The sequence below is a fragment of the Leptodactylus fuscus genome, chromosome 4 (genome assembly GCF_031893055.1).
Source record: "Leptodactylus fuscus isolate aLepFus1 chromosome 4, aLepFus1.hap2, whole genome shotgun sequence".
Taxonomy (NCBI): domain Eukaryota; kingdom Metazoa; phylum Chordata; class Amphibia; order Anura; family Leptodactylidae; genus Leptodactylus; species Leptodactylus fuscus.
The window spans coordinates 1,331,637-1,350,752 of record NC_134268.1 but is presented as its reverse complement, the minus strand read 5'-3'; the positions used below and the strand labels follow the sequence as shown (position 1 = coordinate 1,350,752).

Here is a 19,116-nt window from a genome sequence, read left to right as displayed (position 1 = left end):
TGGAGGGGTGTAATGTACAATGTATAGTGTCAGATGGAGGGGTGTAATGTACAATGCCAAGTGTCAGATGGAGGGGTGTAATGTACAATATATAGTGTCAGATGGAGGGTGTAATGTACAATATATAGTGTCAGATGGAGGGTGTAATGTACAATGCCAAGTGTCAGATGGAGGGGTGTAATGTACAATATATAGTGTCAGATGGAGGGGTGTAATGTACAATGTATAGTGTCAGATGGAGGGGTGTAATGTACAATATATAGTGTCAGATGGAGGGGTATAATGTACAATGCCAAGTGTCAGATGGAGGGTGTAATGTACAATGTATAGTGTCAGATGGAGGGTGTAATGTACAATATATAGTGTCAGATGGAGGGGTGTAATGTACAATGCCAAATGTCAGATGGAGGGGTGTAATGTACAATATATAGTGTCAGATGGAGGGTGTAATGTACAATATATAGTGTCAGATGGAGGGGTGTAATGTACAATATATAGTGTCAGATGGAGGGGTATAATGTACAATGCCAAGTGTCAGATGGAGGGTGTAATGTACAATGTATAGTGTCAGATGGAGGGTGTAATGTACAATGTATAGTGTCAGATGAAGGGGTGTAATGTACAATATATAGTGTCAGATGGAGGGGTGTAATGTACAATGTATAGTGTCAGATGGAGGGTGTAATGTACAATGCCAAGTGTCAGATGGAGGGGTGTAATGTACAATGTATAGCGTCAGATGGAGGGGTGTAATGTACAATGCCGAGTGTCAGATGGAGGGTGTAATGTACAATATATAGTGTCAGATGGAGGGGTGTAATGTACAATGCCAAGTGTCAGATGGAGGGGTGTAATGTACAATATATAGCGTCAGATGGAGGGGTGTAATGTACAATATATAGTGTCAGATGGAGGGGTGTAATGTACAATGTATCGTGTCAGATGGAGGGGTGTAATGTACAATGTATAGTGTCAGATGGAGGGGTGTAATGTACAATGTATAGTGTCAGATGGAGGGGTGTAATGTACAATGTATAGTGTCAGATGGAGGGGTGTAATGTACAATGCCGAGTGTCAGATGGAGGGGTGTAATGTACAATGTCCAGTGTCAGATGGAGGGGTGTAAAGCACATTGCCAAGGGTTAGACGGAGGGGTGTAATGTACAATGCCAAGTGTCAGATGGAGGGTGTAATGTACAATGTCCAGTGTCAGATGGAGGGTGTAATGTACAATATATAGCGTCAGATGGAGGGGTGTAACGTACAATGCCAAGTGTCAGATGGAGGGGTGTAATGTACAATGTCCAGTGTCAGATGGAGGGGTGTAATGTACAATATATAGTGTCAGATGGAGGGGTGTAATGTACAATGCCAAGTGTCAGATTGTTAAATATCTTGTATTTGCCGGTGAGACTTGTGTCCACTGTTAAATATCCGGACCTGGCCTTGTCCACGATAGGAAGAAGTCAGCTTGTTATAAATCAGTGTAGAGGTTTATTAATATCTTGAAGGAAAACACAGGAACAGGGAAAATGTCCAAATAATACAAATATCAGTCAATGTCAATAGCTTACATCTTCAGAGAAGTTAAATCATCTGGATATCTTGTAGTTACAGCTTGGTTCATGCTTGTCATCTGGTTGGTGGACTTGGGCTGGTTACGACGTCCATGGATGTCCATCTGCCTGGACCACCCACCCTGGTGTTCCCAAAGACAGACCTCCTGGTCTTCCCCTGGTCTTCCCAAAGACAGACCCAGACATGTGTATTTCTCACTCATTTATATTCATGAGAGGGGGTGTTACCTTCCATCTTGTAGCTATGTAAGGAGATTTCTAAAATAGTGTACTCTAACCGCACCCATGTTCCAAGAATATAAGACTATGATGTCAGTAGAGTGTTAACCCCATGTCTGCTAGAGAATATTGTAAATATATAATATTTAACATTTCCCCCTTTTGAGAGTGAAATATCTGTTTGAACTCTCAAGATATACCATACAACAATATTCATACAATTAGATTATATCTTCTTTCTTCTTTGCTGAATACTGGAACTTAATTTCCATTAATTTTCCATATAACAATAATTTCATCCATTTGCAATAAATTTTGTCATTAATAAATGTTATGGTATGTTATGGTAAACTGTGATCAAAGATGAAAACAATTTGATCCACTATCTAACCTACACCTGATGAAGGCTCTTCTTTCATCGTCTGGTCTTCTGGTCATCTTCTTCCATCATAATAGAAGGCTTATTACCACAAATGTAGTTCTTGACTTAAAGTCCTTTAGATTTCCTCCGTGTTGTGCAGATATTATAACAATGTCCATTAAAGTTCATATTATGAAGATATTGATATAACAACAAAGTCCATATGTTATGTTTCACTTTACCAAGACATAGACTGTAGAAGGGTTTCCTTTGGTATTTACCTTGACCACCCGTCACTGTAGAATCATGTGACACTTCTGGAGCAATACTGCAAAAGCAAGGCAAGTGTGAATTCTGACATCATCCCTGCTGCTTGTCAGTAAGGTTCAGTCCTGGAATCTCAGTCTCTTGGATACACAATATCTGTGTTCGGGTTCTATCATTCACAACCCTTTTGCTCACCAAACAACTTGAAGTCTTGAAATAGAGAGGATTCCACCAAACATTGATGAGGACGTCTTTATATCTGTCCAATCATCCGCTGATCAAAGGTTCCAAACTCCAGTAATAGTTTTTAAACACAGTCCTTGGCATAAGCTTAAGCATATAGCATCATACCTTCAGATTTTGTCTTTTCCCGCACATCTTCTTCTTGTAACTGTTAAAGTCTTTTTATTAACATTTGATATCAAACTTTATCATAATCTTGGACTTGATTGAAGATAAGTTTTCTTTCCCTAATAGCTAAGCCAAACTAGGCAATTAACTAAACTATAATATCACAGTGTACCATACCACTCATTTATATATCATACTTCTCTTTACATTGTATCAATATTTATATTTGACTTATTAAAATATTGATATTCAATACATTTATCAAACTATCAGATAATAGTACTTTGGATACAATAATCTATATAAACATCATATATCAACATATATATCTTTATATCTATATGTATGAATATATATGTGTAATTTACTTGTGATGACAAATTGCAACATAACTCTGAAATATAATGTGATTATTAATTACCATTCTATAGACAATCACAATATTTATTCTTTAGTTAGAACTTTTCACCAATTATACTAAACATATGTTCCTATATGAATGTGTTATATTATACTTAATCATACATTTTCTAAAGTTTAATCACTTTATTTCCTTTTTAATAAGATATTATTTTATTTTAAACATTCATTTATTAAATATCATTGTGTTCTTTATCTGAGACACAATATTAACCTTTATTCATAAAAACGTATGTGCCTAAAGTTTCCTCTTAACACCTCGTCTCTTCACAGATTCCTGTGACCTTCTTAACCTTTCAGATACCTCCAATACCAAGAATAGAGACAACACTTGTGCCAACACACTCTTGTCTCTGTCTTAAACTTAACTGTATATATTCTTGTGTACTGGCTGTATATGAATACCATATATATGAAATAAGTATATAAACATAAACATTTCAAAATATGTCACATCCTATAATCAGAAGTTTAAAGAATAAACCAGAGACTATCTCTCTTGATATCCCATATCCTTTGATGATATTATACTTCTCCTTTCATGAAGATGATTAGCTTATCTCATTTGCATATAAGACATATTTTTCCCAATGTTTGTTTTCCCAATGTTTGTTTTCCCAATGTTTGTAGATGTTGATGTGTGTAAGTGTATGCAAGTGTGTGTGTACATGTAAGAATACATAATGAATAATAATACAATAAATCAATACTGCAATACTGGCTATAGCTAACTAGATTTTCCCACCATAACTAATATATTTATTATCCCATGATCCAATTACCACAATAAACCTTTATTATTTGTCAGGTTTGAACAAATATATTGAAGATTATCTGTATCTTCTCAAAAGCTACTTTTTCCTACAGAATGTTCACCTAAAATAACTTTGCTTTGTAGTGCAGCTGTCACCTTTTCTCTCAGCTCATGTGACTTAAACACTTGGTTTTCCTGTAGGTATAAACATATGAGGTTCCTTTCAATGGATTTCACATATATTTGCTAATTTCCCAATTTAATATAGAGGATCATATAAGATAAAAAATAGAAAGAAATAGAAAAAGAAAATAGAAATAGAAAATAGAAAGAAATAGAAAATAGAAAGAAAATAGACGTCTCTTTGTTGGATATATTTTCCTTTTTTCCTTGTTGGATGCATCCTGATTTTCTTAGGCCTATTTGTGATGTCACAGATCTGTTGTATACACCAGTGGACACATAACACACATAACACTTATACTGACCAGCCCATCAGGGTCACAGGTCACAATGTGTTGCTGTCAATCAACTGACCACATGAACGAACACTTATTCTCACAGTAAGTAAGAGCTCCATGCCTAGTTGCATGCCTTTAAACAAAATGGATTATAACTTGAAAATCCTAAAAACATGGACTTTACATGAACCTATTGAAAAACATGCTTAAGGTAAGTTATAACTTATACCACTTTATCATGCATTGTTATTAGTCACACCATGTTAATTTGTTTACTCATTAATAGTTAGACACTCCATGCATTCTTTTGGCTAGAAGGAATGAATGATGAATGAATGGACATCACTGATTGAACTGATCCATTTTTCCATATATCTATATCTGAAGAGAAAAAAATAGATAAACGTTAGCAAAAAAACTAATTAATACAATAATGATTTTAACCAATGGACAGTTTAATAACTTTATGGATTCCTAATACTATTTGATCATATTCATATATTGTACATATATTCATATACATGTCATATATTCATATATTGTACATAACATGTTCCTCCTCTCCCTGCTTCCAGAGAGTGGGCTATGACAAAAAGTCTTCACCACACATCAGGCTCTCCTCCTGTGTGTAAATATATATATAATGATATGATCCATAGTATTATTCACAATAGCATAATTAGGATTATTTATGAACATCATCACATAATAATGTGGATTATACCTGATCATTGGACTTCTCCTCATATAAAAGGGATTTCTCTTTACATAGCCAAATAGTACGTAAGTAAATCTCAATAGACAGTCATTCCTTCAGAGATACTTTTAAACTCGACCCCTGACCTTCCTGTCAATCACATCCCACAATAACTCCACCAGGTCATTAGAGAATGCCAAGCTTGCCCTTTTCCTAAAAATATTAGGTAGCTCAAATTCCTCTTGGTTACTGGGAAGATCTGACATTTTGGAGACAACTGGTGCATTCCCAGATACATTCTTTTGCAGATACTCAATAGATTTGGTTGGCTGCAATTCTTTAATTTCAGTTAATAATGGAATTTCAATTTGTGGATTTTCTTGCATGGCATATGGTTTATATGCAACATGTAATTTCCTACGTTTCTCATAGATTTTGTCACTTTCCCTCCTATAAATAGGGGACACTTTAACATGATTTGACAGATGTCTCTTAATAGGCTTTGCTTTTTGCTTTGGACATACTCGATTTACATTTGACATATGTTTCTGATGTCTTCTGGCCATGTCCAATAAACTAGCAGCTTCAAATAAAGTCTTCTTATCTGACGCACTGGCAAGGGTGACTGCATCCAAGAATTTGAACTTTTTAACAAAACTTTTCACCATAGATGAAGAGTTCACCTTTTGAATGACAGTTTTGTATGTTCTCTCAAATTTAGACATGAATGCATATGTACATTCTTTCCTGCCAATCTTTATCTCATTCAGTATATCAGGTGTTGGCATGCTGTCACCTCTAGTGCACCAGATTAGTTTCTTTAATCTCTCCACATCACTGTCTTTTAACCATTCATCTGACTCATTATCATAAGACATTTTTGCAGACAAACGTTCTGTAAAATCAATAGGAAGCCATAATTTAAACATTTTGTTTTTTTGTTCATTAGATAGATCAAATTTCTCTGCATGGCTTTCAAAAATTTCTGAGTTTCTACACACATGGATCTTTACATCATATGTGGGAATGGCTTTACTCAGACTGATCAAATATTCCTGAGATTTTAATTTCAATTTAGTTTCTTGTATCATTTGTTCCTCACCATCTATGGCCATTACTGCCACATGGTGCTCTTTATCAACATATTGAGATTTCTCATCTGTCTGAACAGATTTATGCATACTATTACTTAATTTCTTTTCTATTACCATGTCATTAAAAATCTTTACCAAAGAAGCTATATTCCTAAATACCTGCTTCTCTTTTGTAGAACAAATTCTATTTTCAATCTTAGAATTTGCCTGCTCACATTGTGTATACAAATCTTGCCATATACTCGCTAAATTGTCACTAGCCACAATTTTAAACTCAACGTTACATTTTTTAGACAATGACTCAAATTTTTCCATACTTTAAAAGTAAAATCTTTACTCACCACTGTAGAAAGCTTCACCTTTAGCTTGTCCTTGGAACAGTTGGTCCCTGTCATCAGAACGTCTCAGTACGTCTGGCACTTGTGGTCCTTCTGTGTTTCCTCACAGGCTTTCCTCACACAGGCTTCCGTATCATATAACACGTACAACAGTCATCTGTATCTCACCAATATAAGTTCTTTTTCGAAGTCTTCCTGAATCTTGCAATTCATACAACTTGCAAAATACTCCTCTCTTCCCCCTTAATTGCAAGTGAACGGAACGAGAAAAACAGGAAAAAAAAACGACCGTGCTGGCTCGCCACTGTTAAATATCTTGTATTTGCCGGTGAGACTTGTGTCCACTGTTAAATATCCGGACCTGGCCTTGTCCACGATAGGAAGAAGTCAGCTTGTTATAAATCAGTGTAGAGGTTTATTAATATCTTGAAGGAAAACACAGGAACAGGGAAAATGTCCAAATAATACAAATATCAGTCAATGTCAATAGCTTACATCTTCAGAGAAGTTAAATCATCTGGATATCTTGTAGTTACAGCTTGGTTCATGCTTGTCATCTGGTTGGTGGACTTGGGCTGGTTACGACGTCCATGGATGTCCATCTGCCTGGACCACCCACCCTGGTGTTCCCAAAGACAGACCTCCTGGTCTTCCCCTGGTCTTCCCAAAGACAGACCCAGACATGTGTATTTCTCACTCATTTATATTCATGAGAGGGGGTGTTACCTTCCATCTTGTAGCTATGTAAGGAGATTTCTAAAATAGTGTACTCTAACCGCACCCATGTTCCAAGAATATAAGACTATGATGTCAGTAGAGTGTTAACCCCATGTCTGCTAGAGAATATTGTAAATATATAATATTTAACACAGATGGAGGGGTGTAATGTACAATATATAGCGTCAGATGGAGGGGTGTAATGTACAATGCCAAGTGTCAGATGGAGGGGTGTAATGTACAATATATAGTGTCAGATGGAGGGGTGTAATGTACAATGTATAGTGTCAGATGGAGGGGTGTAATGTACAATATATAGCGTCAGATGGAGGGGTGTAATGTACAATGCCAAGTGTCAGATGGAGGGGTGTAATGTACAATATATAGTGTCAGATGGAGGGGTGTAATGTACAATGTATAGTGTCAGATGGAGGGGTGTAATGTACAATATATAGCGTCAGATGGAGGGGTGTAACGTACAATGTATAGTGTCAGATGGAGGGGTGTAATGTACAATATATAGCGTCAGATGGAGGGGTGTAATGTACAATATATAGTGTCAGATGGAGGGGTGTAATGTACAATGTATAGTGTCAGATGGAGGGGTGTAATGTACAATATATAGCGTCAGATGGAGGGGTGTAACGTACAATGTATAGTGTCAGATGGAGGGGTGTAATGTACAATATATAGCGTCAGATGGAGGGGTGTAATGTACAATGCCAAGTGTCAGATGGAGGGGTGTAATGTACAATATATAGTGTCAGATGGAGGGTGTAATGTACAATGTATAGTGTCAGATGGAGGGGTGTAACGTACAATGTATAGTGTCAGATGGAGGGGTGTAATGTACAATATATAGCGTCAGATGGAGGGGTGTAATGTACAATGCCAAGTGTCAGATGGAGGGGTGTAATGTACAATATATAGTGTCAGATGGAGGGTGTAATGTACAATGTATAGTGTCAGATGGAGGGGTGTAACGTACAATGTATAGTGTCAGATGGAGGGGTGTAATGTACAATATATAGTGTCAGATGGAGGGGTGTAATGTACAATATATAGTGTCAGATGGAGGGGTGTAATGTACAATATATAGTGTCAGATGGAGGGGTGTAATGTACAATATATAGTGTCAGATGGAGGGGTGTAATGTACAATGTATAGTGTCAGATGGAGGGGTGTAATGTACAATGCCAAGTGTCAGATGGAGGGGTGTAATGTACAATATATAGCGTCAGATGGAGGGGTGTAATGTACAATGCCAAGTGTCAGATGGAGGGGTGTAAGGTACAATGCCAAGTGTCAGATGGAGGGGTGTAATGTACAATATATAGCGTCAGATGGAGGGGTGTAATGTACAATGCCAAGTGTCAGATGGAGGGGTGTAATGTACAATATATAGCGTCAGATGGAGGGGTGTAATGTACAATGCCAAGTGTCAGATGGAGGGGTGTAATGTACAATATATAGTGTCAGATGGAGGGGTGTAATGTACAATATATAGTGTCAGATGGAGGGGTGTAATGTACAATATATAGTGTCAGATGGAGGGGTGTAATGTACAATATATAGCGTCAGATGGAGGGGTGTAACGTACAATGCCAAGTGTCAGATGGAGGGGTATAATGTACAATGCCAAGGGTTAGACGGAGCGGACTCTGGAGCGGTTGAAACATGTTATGTGCACTGACCTCTATCTGTCGGTTTGCCCCAATTGTGCTTTGACTATAGTGGTGTCACCTGCCCAGATTCTCTCTGTCTACAACCGCTTTACTCTCTACCCCACTGGTCAGTGACAGACTCTCTCCTGGCCTCTACCTCCATACTGACCTGCCTCAGGTAGGTGCACGGCTTATGTCCCATCAGCTGCAAGTCTCCAAAGAAGCAGGGAGTGATTTTGGGGAAGGGTTTGTGGATTCCCTGCAACAGAAGATGATGAGAAATAACAAATCAGTTTCCTGACTCAAACCCTCGGGATCCACCATCTTATATTGTGCAGGGAGATCCAGTAAAATATAATATTAGCGTAAAAATGAAGAAAGTGTTTGCATCGCTCCGCAGAGAGGCACGCTATGACTAAGGGGGATAACGGCCCTGAAACGCGTCAGCGGCATTTATAATTCCACCAGGATGTGTGTTTTCCTACTATGACACGTTTTTGTTTGTGTGCTGTTGTTTAATGAAGATCTAATAATTCTCTAAATCTTAGAAGCTTCGGAGCGATGCAAACGCTTTCTTCATTTTTTCGCTATTGATTGTCCTCTTCTAGTCCACAGGTTGTGTTTGGCACCCTGAAAGATCTCATCTCACATGGTAAGAGCAGGTTGACGTCTAGTTTTTTTTTTAACTATAATATAATATTGTGGGAGATCTGGTGCACTGTATTATATTATGGGGTGAGGCCTATTATCTTATGGCACAGGGATCTATTATCTGCCACAATGTGGTGAGGAATAGTATGTTGTGTGGGGGGATCCAGTGTCTTATATTATTGGGAGGGGGGGGGCAGTAACTAATACTGTGGGGGAAGTCTTTATTGTATTATTACCATATATTATGGGTTGAGACCTAATATTTGATATTGTGGTGGAGATCTAGTATCTTATATTATGGGTGGGATCTAGTATCTTATATTATGGGTGAGATCTAGTATCTCATATTATGGGGTGGGATCTAGTATCTTATATTATGGGGTGGGATCTAGTACCTTATATTATGGGGTAAGATCTAGTATCTCATATTATGGGTGGGATCTAGTATCTCATATTATGGGGTGGGATCTAGTATCTTATATTATGGGTGAGATCTAGTATCTTATATTATAGGTGACATCTAGTATCTTATATTATAGGTGACATCTAGTATCTTATATTATGAGGTGGGATCTAGTATCTTATATTGTGGGGTGGGATCTAGTATCCTATATTATGGGGTGGGATCTAGTATCTTATATTATGGGTGAGATCTAGTATCTTATATTATGGGTGGGATCTAGTATCTTATATTATGGGTGAGATCTAGTATCTTATATTATGGGGTGGGATCTAGTATCTCATATTATGGGGTGGGATCTAGTATCTTATATTATGGGGTGGGATCTAGTACCTTATATTATGGGGTAAGATCTAGTATCTCATATTATGGGTGGGATCTAGTATCTCATATTATGGGGTGGGATCTAGTATCTTATATTATGGGTGAGATCTAGTATCTTATATTATAGGTGACATCTAGTATCTTATATTATAGGTGACATCTAGTATCTTATATTATGAGGTGGGATCTAGTATCTTATATTGTGGGGTGGGATCTAGTATCTTATATTATGGGGTGGGATCTAGTATCTTATATTATGGGTGAGATCTAGTATCTCATATTATGGAGTGGGATCTAGTATCTTATATAATGGGTGGGATCTAGTATCTTGTATTATGGGTGAGATCTAGTATCTCATATCATGGGGTGGGATCTAGTATCCTATATTATGGGTGAGATCTAGTATCTCATATTATGGGGTTGGATCTAGTATGTCATTTTATGGGGTGAGATCTAGTATCTTATATTATGGGGTGGGATCTAGTATCTTATATAATGGGTGGGATCTAGTATCTTGTATTATGGGTGAGATCTAGTATCTCATATTATGGGGTTGGATCTAGTATGTCATTTTATGGGGTGAGATCTAGTATCTTATATTATGGGGTGGGATCTAGTATCTTATATTATGGGTGAGATCTAGTATATCATATTATGGGGTGAGATCTAGTATATTATATTATGGGTGAGATCTCGTATCTTATATTATGGGGTGAGACCTAGTATCTAATATTATGGATGGGATCTAGTATCTTATATTATGGGTGAGATCTAGGATCTCATATTATGGAGTTGGATCTAGCATCTTATATAATGGATGGGATCTAGTATCTAATAGTATGGATGGGATCTAGTATCTTATATTATGGGTGAGATCTAGTATCTCATATTATGGAGTGGGATCTAGTATCTTATATAATGGGTGGGATCTAGTATCTTGTATTATGGGTGAGATCTAGTATCTCATATTACGGAGTTGGAATCTAGTATGTCATATTATGGGGTGAGATCTAGTATCTTATATTATGGGGTGGGATCTAGTATCTTATATTATGGGTGAGATCTAGTATCTTATATTATGGGGTGGGATCTAGTATATTATATTATGGGTGAGATCTCATATATTATGGGGTGGGATCTAGTACCTAATATTATGGATGGGATCTAGTATCTTATATTATGGGTGAGATCTAGTATCTCATATTATGGAGTGGGATCTAGTATCTTATATAATGGGTGGGATCTAGTATCTTGTATTATGGGTGAGATCTAGTATCTCATATTATGGGGTTGGATCTAGTATGTCATTTTATGGGGTGAGATCTAGTATCTTATATTATGGGGTGGGATCTAGTATCTTATATTATGGGTGAGATCTAGTATATCATATTATGGGGTGAGATCTAGTATATTATATTATGGGTGAGATCTCGTATCTTATATTATGGGGTGAGACCTAGTATCTAATATTATGGATGGGATCTAGTATCTTATATTATGGGTGAGATCTAGGATCTCATATTATGGAGTTGGATCTAGCATCTTATATAATGGATGGGATCTAGTATCTAATATTATGGATGGGATCTAGTATCTTATATTATGGGTGAGATCTAGTATCTCATATTATGGAGTGGGATCTAGTATCTTATATAATGGGTGGGATCTAGTATCTTGTATTATGGGTGAGATCTAGTATCTCATATTACGGAGTTGGAATCTAGTATGTCATATTATGGGGTGAGATCTAGTATCTTATATTATGGGGTGGGATCTAGTATCTTATATTATGGGTGAGATCTAGTATCTTATATTATGGGGTGGGATCTAGTATATTATATTATGGGTGAGATCTAGTATGTCATATTATGGGGTGAGATCTAGTATCTCAAATTATGGGGTGGGATCTAGTATCTCATATTATGGGGTGGGATCTAGTATCTCATATTATGGGGTGAGATCTAGTATATTATATTATGGGTGAGATCTCATATCTTATATTATGGGGTGGGATCTAGTATCTAATATTATGGATGGGATCTAGTATCTTATATTATGGGTGAGATCTAAGTATCTCATATTATGGAGTGGGATCTAGTATCTTATATAATGGGTGGGATCTAGTATCTTGTATTATGGATGAGATCTAGTATCTCATATTATGGGGTGGGATCTAGTATGTCATATTATGGGGTGAGATCTAGTATCTTATATTATGGGGTGGGATCTAGTATCTTATATTATGGGTGAGATCTTGTATCTTATATTATGGGGTGGGATCTAGTATATTATATTATGGGTGAGATCTCATATATTATGGGGTGGGATCTAGTACCTAATATTATGGATGGGATCTAGTATCTTATATTATGGGTGAGATCTAGTATCTCATATTATGGAGTGGGATCTAGTATCTTATATAATGGGTGGGATCTAGTATCTTGTATTATGGGTGAGATCTAGTATCTCATATCATGGGGTGGGATCTAGTATCCTATATTATGGGTGAGATCTAGTATCTCATATTATGAATGGGATCTAGTATCTTATATTATGGGTGAGATCTAGTAACTCATATTATGGATGGGATCTAGTATCTTATATTATGAGTGGGATCTAGTATCTTATATTATGGGGTGGGATCTAGTATATTATATTATGGGTGAGATCTCGTATCTTATATTATGGGGTGGGATCTAGTATCTCATATTATCTGGTATATTGGGGATATCTTAGACTTTTTATCTTATACACTAATTAAACAGATACAGTATCTTAAATTGTATAGGGAGATCTAGTATCCCTATAGATCTGTATATTACGGTATGGGATCTAGTAGCTTATGGTCTAAGAACCAGTATATTCTACTATGGGGTGAGATCCAATATCTTACATTGCAGAGGGGGAACCCAGTGTCTAGTATACTGCATTATATGATTGGGTGTAATCTAGTATATTCTTTATGAGGTGAGATCCATTCTCTTACATTCTGATTGAAGATCTATTCTAGCCTGTTAGATTTTCCAGATACAGAAAATATCTTATATTATATGGGGAGATCCAATATCTTTTCTTGTGTAGGGAGATTTAGTACCTTATGGGAGTAAGATATAAGATAATGTATGGGCAGATCTGGTATTTTATATTATGGGGTGGGATCTAGTATCTTATATTATGGGTTGGATCTAGTATCTTATATTATGGGTGGGATCTAGTATCTTTTATTATGGGGTGGGATCTAGTATCTTATATTATGGGTGGGATCTAGTATCTTATATTATGGGTGGGATCTAGTATCTTATATTATGGGGTGGGATCTAGTATCTTATATTATGGGTGGGATCTAGCACCTTATATTATGGGTGGGATCTAGCATCTTATATTATGGGTGGGATCTAGTATCTTATATTATGGGGTGGGATCTAGTATCTTATATCATGGGTGGGATCTAGTATCTTATATTATGGGTGGGATCTAGCACCTTATATTATGGGTGGGATCTAGCATCTTATATTATGGGTGGGATCTAGTATCTTATATTATGGGGTGGGATCTTGTATCTTATATTATGGGGTGGGATCTTGTATCTTATATTATGGGGTGGGATCTAGTATGTTATTTTGAGTAGTGGTGTCCAGTGTCGTATATTATGGGGTGAGATCTTTTATCTTCTATTATTGGGATAAATCTAGTATCTTGTCTTGTAGAAAGGAGATCCAGTATCTTTTACTATGGGGTGAGATCTAGTGTCATATTGTAGGAGTATTGTATATTTTAGGGGGAAATTTTCCATCTTATATCACAAGGAGAATCTGCGGTTTAGTATCTTATTTGTGGTAAGAAATCAAGAATCTTATAGTTTAGAGGAGATCTCAGTTCTTATATTTTGGTAGTGCTCTAATATATTATATTCTGGTAAGAGATCCAGTATCTTATATTATATAGGGAGATCTGGTATCTTATATTATATAGGGAGATCTGGTATCTTATATTATATAGGGAGATCTTGTATCTCATATTTTATGGGAGATCTAATATATTATATTCTGGTAAGAGATCCAGTATCTTATATTATATAGGGAGATCTGGTATCTTATATTATATAGGGAGATCTGGTATCTCATATTTTATGGGAGATCTAATATATTATATTCTGGTAAGAGATCCAGTGTCTTTTGTTTTAGTGTAGAAATCTAATATGATCTATTTTCGGAGGAGATCTAATATCCTACATTGGTAAGAGAGATCTAGTATTTTCTATTTTCTTGTGTAATTTCTCTTACCTCTTGAATTTCCTTCTGGATCTCACCAGCCCGGGTGACGAGGGACCCCAAGATTGGGACTTTGGCAGCTCGAACCCTCTGGTTCATGGACTCCAGGGTCAGCAGCTTCTCCCTGGGCATCATCCTGACCACTGCAAGATACAAGATGGAGGGAAAGATACCAGATTCATTGATATAGAAGCAGAGTAATGGCGGCGCTGTACACGATTTATGTCTGACATCCCAATAATAATCTTATACATGTGACACACTTTGTTATATATAATAAGATTAGGGTATCAGATATTTAATAATATTTTGGTGTCAGATATGTGATATTTCATACCCCTTTATTATTAACAACTTGACACCCCAATATCATACAGCTGACACCCCAATATTATCATATACCTAATGATATGTGTTACACCCCTGTATTACTGTATATGTGACACCCCAATATCATTATCTACCATAAACCCTTGTATATTATATACACAACATTATCATACACCTGACACCCAATATATTATATATATTAATCACAATATCTCATATCCCAGTGTCCGCGGCATCACAGTGCCACACTGTTACAGCACTCAACGTGACGTCATAGTACGGCAAAGAGCAGGAAGGGGTTAAGCCACAGTATCACTGCATACACTAAACCACACTATTATTATATACTTGACACCCCAGTATTACTATACTCCTTATAGGTCAGTGCTTTTATATACCTTGAAATATCATATAACTCACACCCAGCACTACTATATACCTGTCACCACTATATTGTTTATCTGACACCCCAATATTATCAATTACCCAATCTATTCAACATTATTAACGAAAACTCCCCACTAAATCTAATGTCCCCATCACCATAACAATCCACCCATCACTGCTATACAGAACCGCGCCCATCCCCCGTATACAACACCATAGCCATCACTGGTACACAGCACCGCACCCATCACCCCAACATTACACCGTCTTTAACACAACCAAAATATTCCCATATATGGAATGTTCATAAGACGACTGGTCATCCCATGGGTCACTCCCATCACCCCAATGTCACCGTACATTTACTCCCCCCATCATCCCAGTACTACAACCAACTTATACCGCCATCACCCCAGTGCTGTTAGCACCTACTACCCCCATCACCCCAGTGCTGTTACACCTACTACCCCCACCCTCCTGCAGTTACCCCCTCTCCCCCTCACTTTACCTCACTTTGGTGGTGACTGGAGGATCTGCTTTGTCTGATTGAATGTTTGTTCGGACTGATCCTGGAGGAATCATTAACCTGGGCAGACGTCTGGATCGGGAGATCTGGTTACCGAGTAATCTGGGGAGGGGTCACTTATTAACCACATAGGTATGTTATCATATACCTGACAATATACTATTAAATACCTTACATCCCTGTATTATTATAAAACCAACTGCCTGTCACATCCCAGCCTGCGGGGGCGCTGCAGCTTCTAATAGACTTTGGGCTTCCTGTCGGTGATAGGTCCCTTTACTTCCTAAGGGCTCTTTTCTGGGTACAGCGCCCCCTGTCTATGATCTGGGTCTGATACTGAAGCTCTATGGCGTGACTAATAAGTAATACCATACACGGCCCATGGAGATGGGGGGCGCTGTTACTGTAAAAGCAACTGCTCACATAACTGAGGGCCTGTTACAATGTATTAATGTGGGTAACATGTATCAGTCTGCATTGTTCCGGAATTGAACGCACTCTGATGCACGTTCTGCCAGGAAGGCTTCCTCTGGAGGTCTGTACGTTGGGGTGCGTTCATCCTGCATGGTCTCTATACGGCTATACGTGTTCCTTTCTTTGCCTGTTCTTCCACCATTGACTTGTATGTACTTACATATACACCCTTGGTACCCCCTGTCCACTCTCACAGTATACAATCTCATACCCAGCTGCACCTCCTCCTCCCTCTCACAGCATTCAGTCTCCCACACAGGCAGAGTCTGCAGCTGCACTCCCTTCTTCTCTGTCCACTATTTACTATATTCCTCAAGATGATTATAGGGGAACTGAGCAAGTTTGATAACATTTACAAAGATCCTGCAAGGGGAGGGGGCTACAAAGTGCAGGGACCGGAGCAGGGTTGTCCTGAGCCCCCTGGATTGTGCAAATTTATTGAGGAGTTGAAGGGGTGGAGCTGGTTGGGTACAAATATGGATTGAGACATAGATTATGGGGTCATCTATCCCACTGCCAGCATCACATGACACTACAATGATCCCAGCAGGATACTGACAGCTGCTTATATACTGCACTATATGTTACCAGTGGGGGGGGCTTAGTGGTCTGTCCCTGACAACTGACAACTATCAGGAGAGGTGACATCCAGCAGGCACATGATCAGCTTAGAAACATTTCAGTCATGGAGATCCCACTGGTGGCTGATAACAGAGAGCGCACAGCATTTACAATGTAGGGATGGGGGACAGAAGCGTGTGATGGTCAGTAATGCAGTGAGGTCACTGCGCCATGTCCTCACAGACCTCAGAGTCCATCTCCGTCAGCAGATAATAATTGTAATAAGTCACTTTATAGGGTCACATTGTCTGCGTCTACTCAGCAGGTTCCTGTGATGAATAAGCAGGAGATGTGGCTGCTGTTCCTCTAATGACCTCCAGGTGGCAGCGCAGCACTCAGGATATTACTGGAGCTGTCACTTTAATGGGACACAATGTCATTATATAGAAACTTCTGCAGATTATTACACCCCTGACCCCTCTACAGATCTGCAGAATATCACTCTGTCCTCTCTATCAAAATATTGCCAAAATGACAGGCTCCCTTATTGTCTACATAAATATTTAGTTATTCTGCTTACTTATATAGCGCCATCATATTCTGCAGCGCTTTACAGACATTGTCAGTCACTGCCCCATATAGGGCTCACAATCTACAGTCCCTATCAGTAGGTCTTTGGTGTGTGGGCGGAAATCCACGCAAACCATACAAACTCTTTGCCTGGACAGGCTTTGAACCTAGGACTCGAGCGCTGCAAGGCTGCAGTGCTAACCACTGAGCCACTGTGCTGCATTAGTTCTATTCCTCATTTGTCTATAATATCTCTATTATATAATGGACAAACATATTGTATATAGTACACTGAACAAACACCTTATATTAAGCCTCATTATCTGTATACAGAATACTATATACTATACTGTGCTATTATATAATGTGATGATATACTATATACAGTAAACTATACTATACTGACAGTGTCATACACTATGTATTATAGATATACAGTGTTGGCCAAAAGTATTGGCCCCCCTGCAATTCTGTCAGATAATACTGGTGTTCTTCCAGATAATGATTGCAGTCACAAATTCTTTGGCATTTTCTTCATTTAATTTGTCTTCAATGGAAAACCACAAAAAGAATTGTCAAAAAGCCAAATAGGATCTAATTCCACAGCAAACATAAAAAAGGGGGTGGACAAAAGTATTGGCACTGTTTGAAAAATCATGTGATGCTTCTCTAATTTGTGTCATTAACAGCACCTGTTACTTACCTGAGGCACCTAACAGGTGGTGGCAATAACTAAATCACACTTGCAGCCAGTGGAAATGGATTAAAGTTGACTCCACCTCTGTCCTGTGTCCTTGGGTGACCACATTGAGCATGGAGAAAAGAAAGAAGACCAAAGAACTGTCTGAGGACTTGAGAAGCAAAATTGTGAGGAAGCATGAGCAATCTGAAGGCTACAAGTCCATCTCCAAAGCCCTGAATGTTCCTGTGTCTACCGTGCGCAGTGTCATCAAGAAGTGTAAAGCCCATGGCCCTGTGGCTAACCTCCCTAGATGTGGACGGAAGAGAAACATTGACCAGAGATTTCACCGCAAGATTGTGCGGATGGCGGATAAAGAACCTCAACTAACATCCAAACAAGTCCAAGCTGCCCTGCAGTCCGAGGGTACAACAGTGTCACCCCGTACTATCCAGTGTCAGCGTCTGAATGAGAAGGGACTGTATGGTAGGAGACCCAGAAAGACCTGGAGCCCTGACAGTGTCATACACTATGTATTATAGATATATATAGTCCTAGGAGTCCTGACAGTGTCATACACTATGTATTATAGATATATATAGTCCTAGGAGCCCTGACAGTGTCATACACTATGTATTATAGATATATATAGTCCTAGGAGCCCTGACAGTGTCATACACTATGTATTATATATATATATAGTCCTAGGAGTCCTGACAGTGTCATACACTGTATATTATAGATATATATAGTCCTAGGAGTCCTGACAGTGTCATACACTATGTATTATAGATATATATAGTCCTAGGAGTCCTGACAGTGTCATACACTATGTATTATAGATATATATAGTCCTAGGAGCCCTGACAGTGTCATACACTATGTATTATAGATATATATAGTCCTAGGAGCCCTGACAGTGTCATACACTATGTATTATATATATATATATATATATATATA

The 19,116-nt window shown here is 38.0% G+C and overlaps 1 protein-coding gene across 1 annotated transcript in view; it reads right to left on the bottom strand.

Moving 5' to 3' along the window:
• Window positions 1–14,761, bottom strand: part of LOC142200001 (alanine aminotransferase 2-like) — an 83,726-nt gene extending 68,965 nt beyond the window's left edge. The window contains exons 1-2 of the mRNA XM_075269984.1: window positions 14,639–14,761; window positions 9,090–9,179 (exon numbers count right to left, since the gene is read on the bottom strand). Of these exons, the coding sequence (XP_075126085.1) occupies window positions 9,090–9,179; window positions 14,639–14,761 (213 nt within the window). The remainder of the gene's footprint in view (window positions 1–9,089; window positions 9,180–14,638) is intronic.
• Between the last annotated feature and the right edge of the window lie 4,355 nt (window positions 14,762–19,116).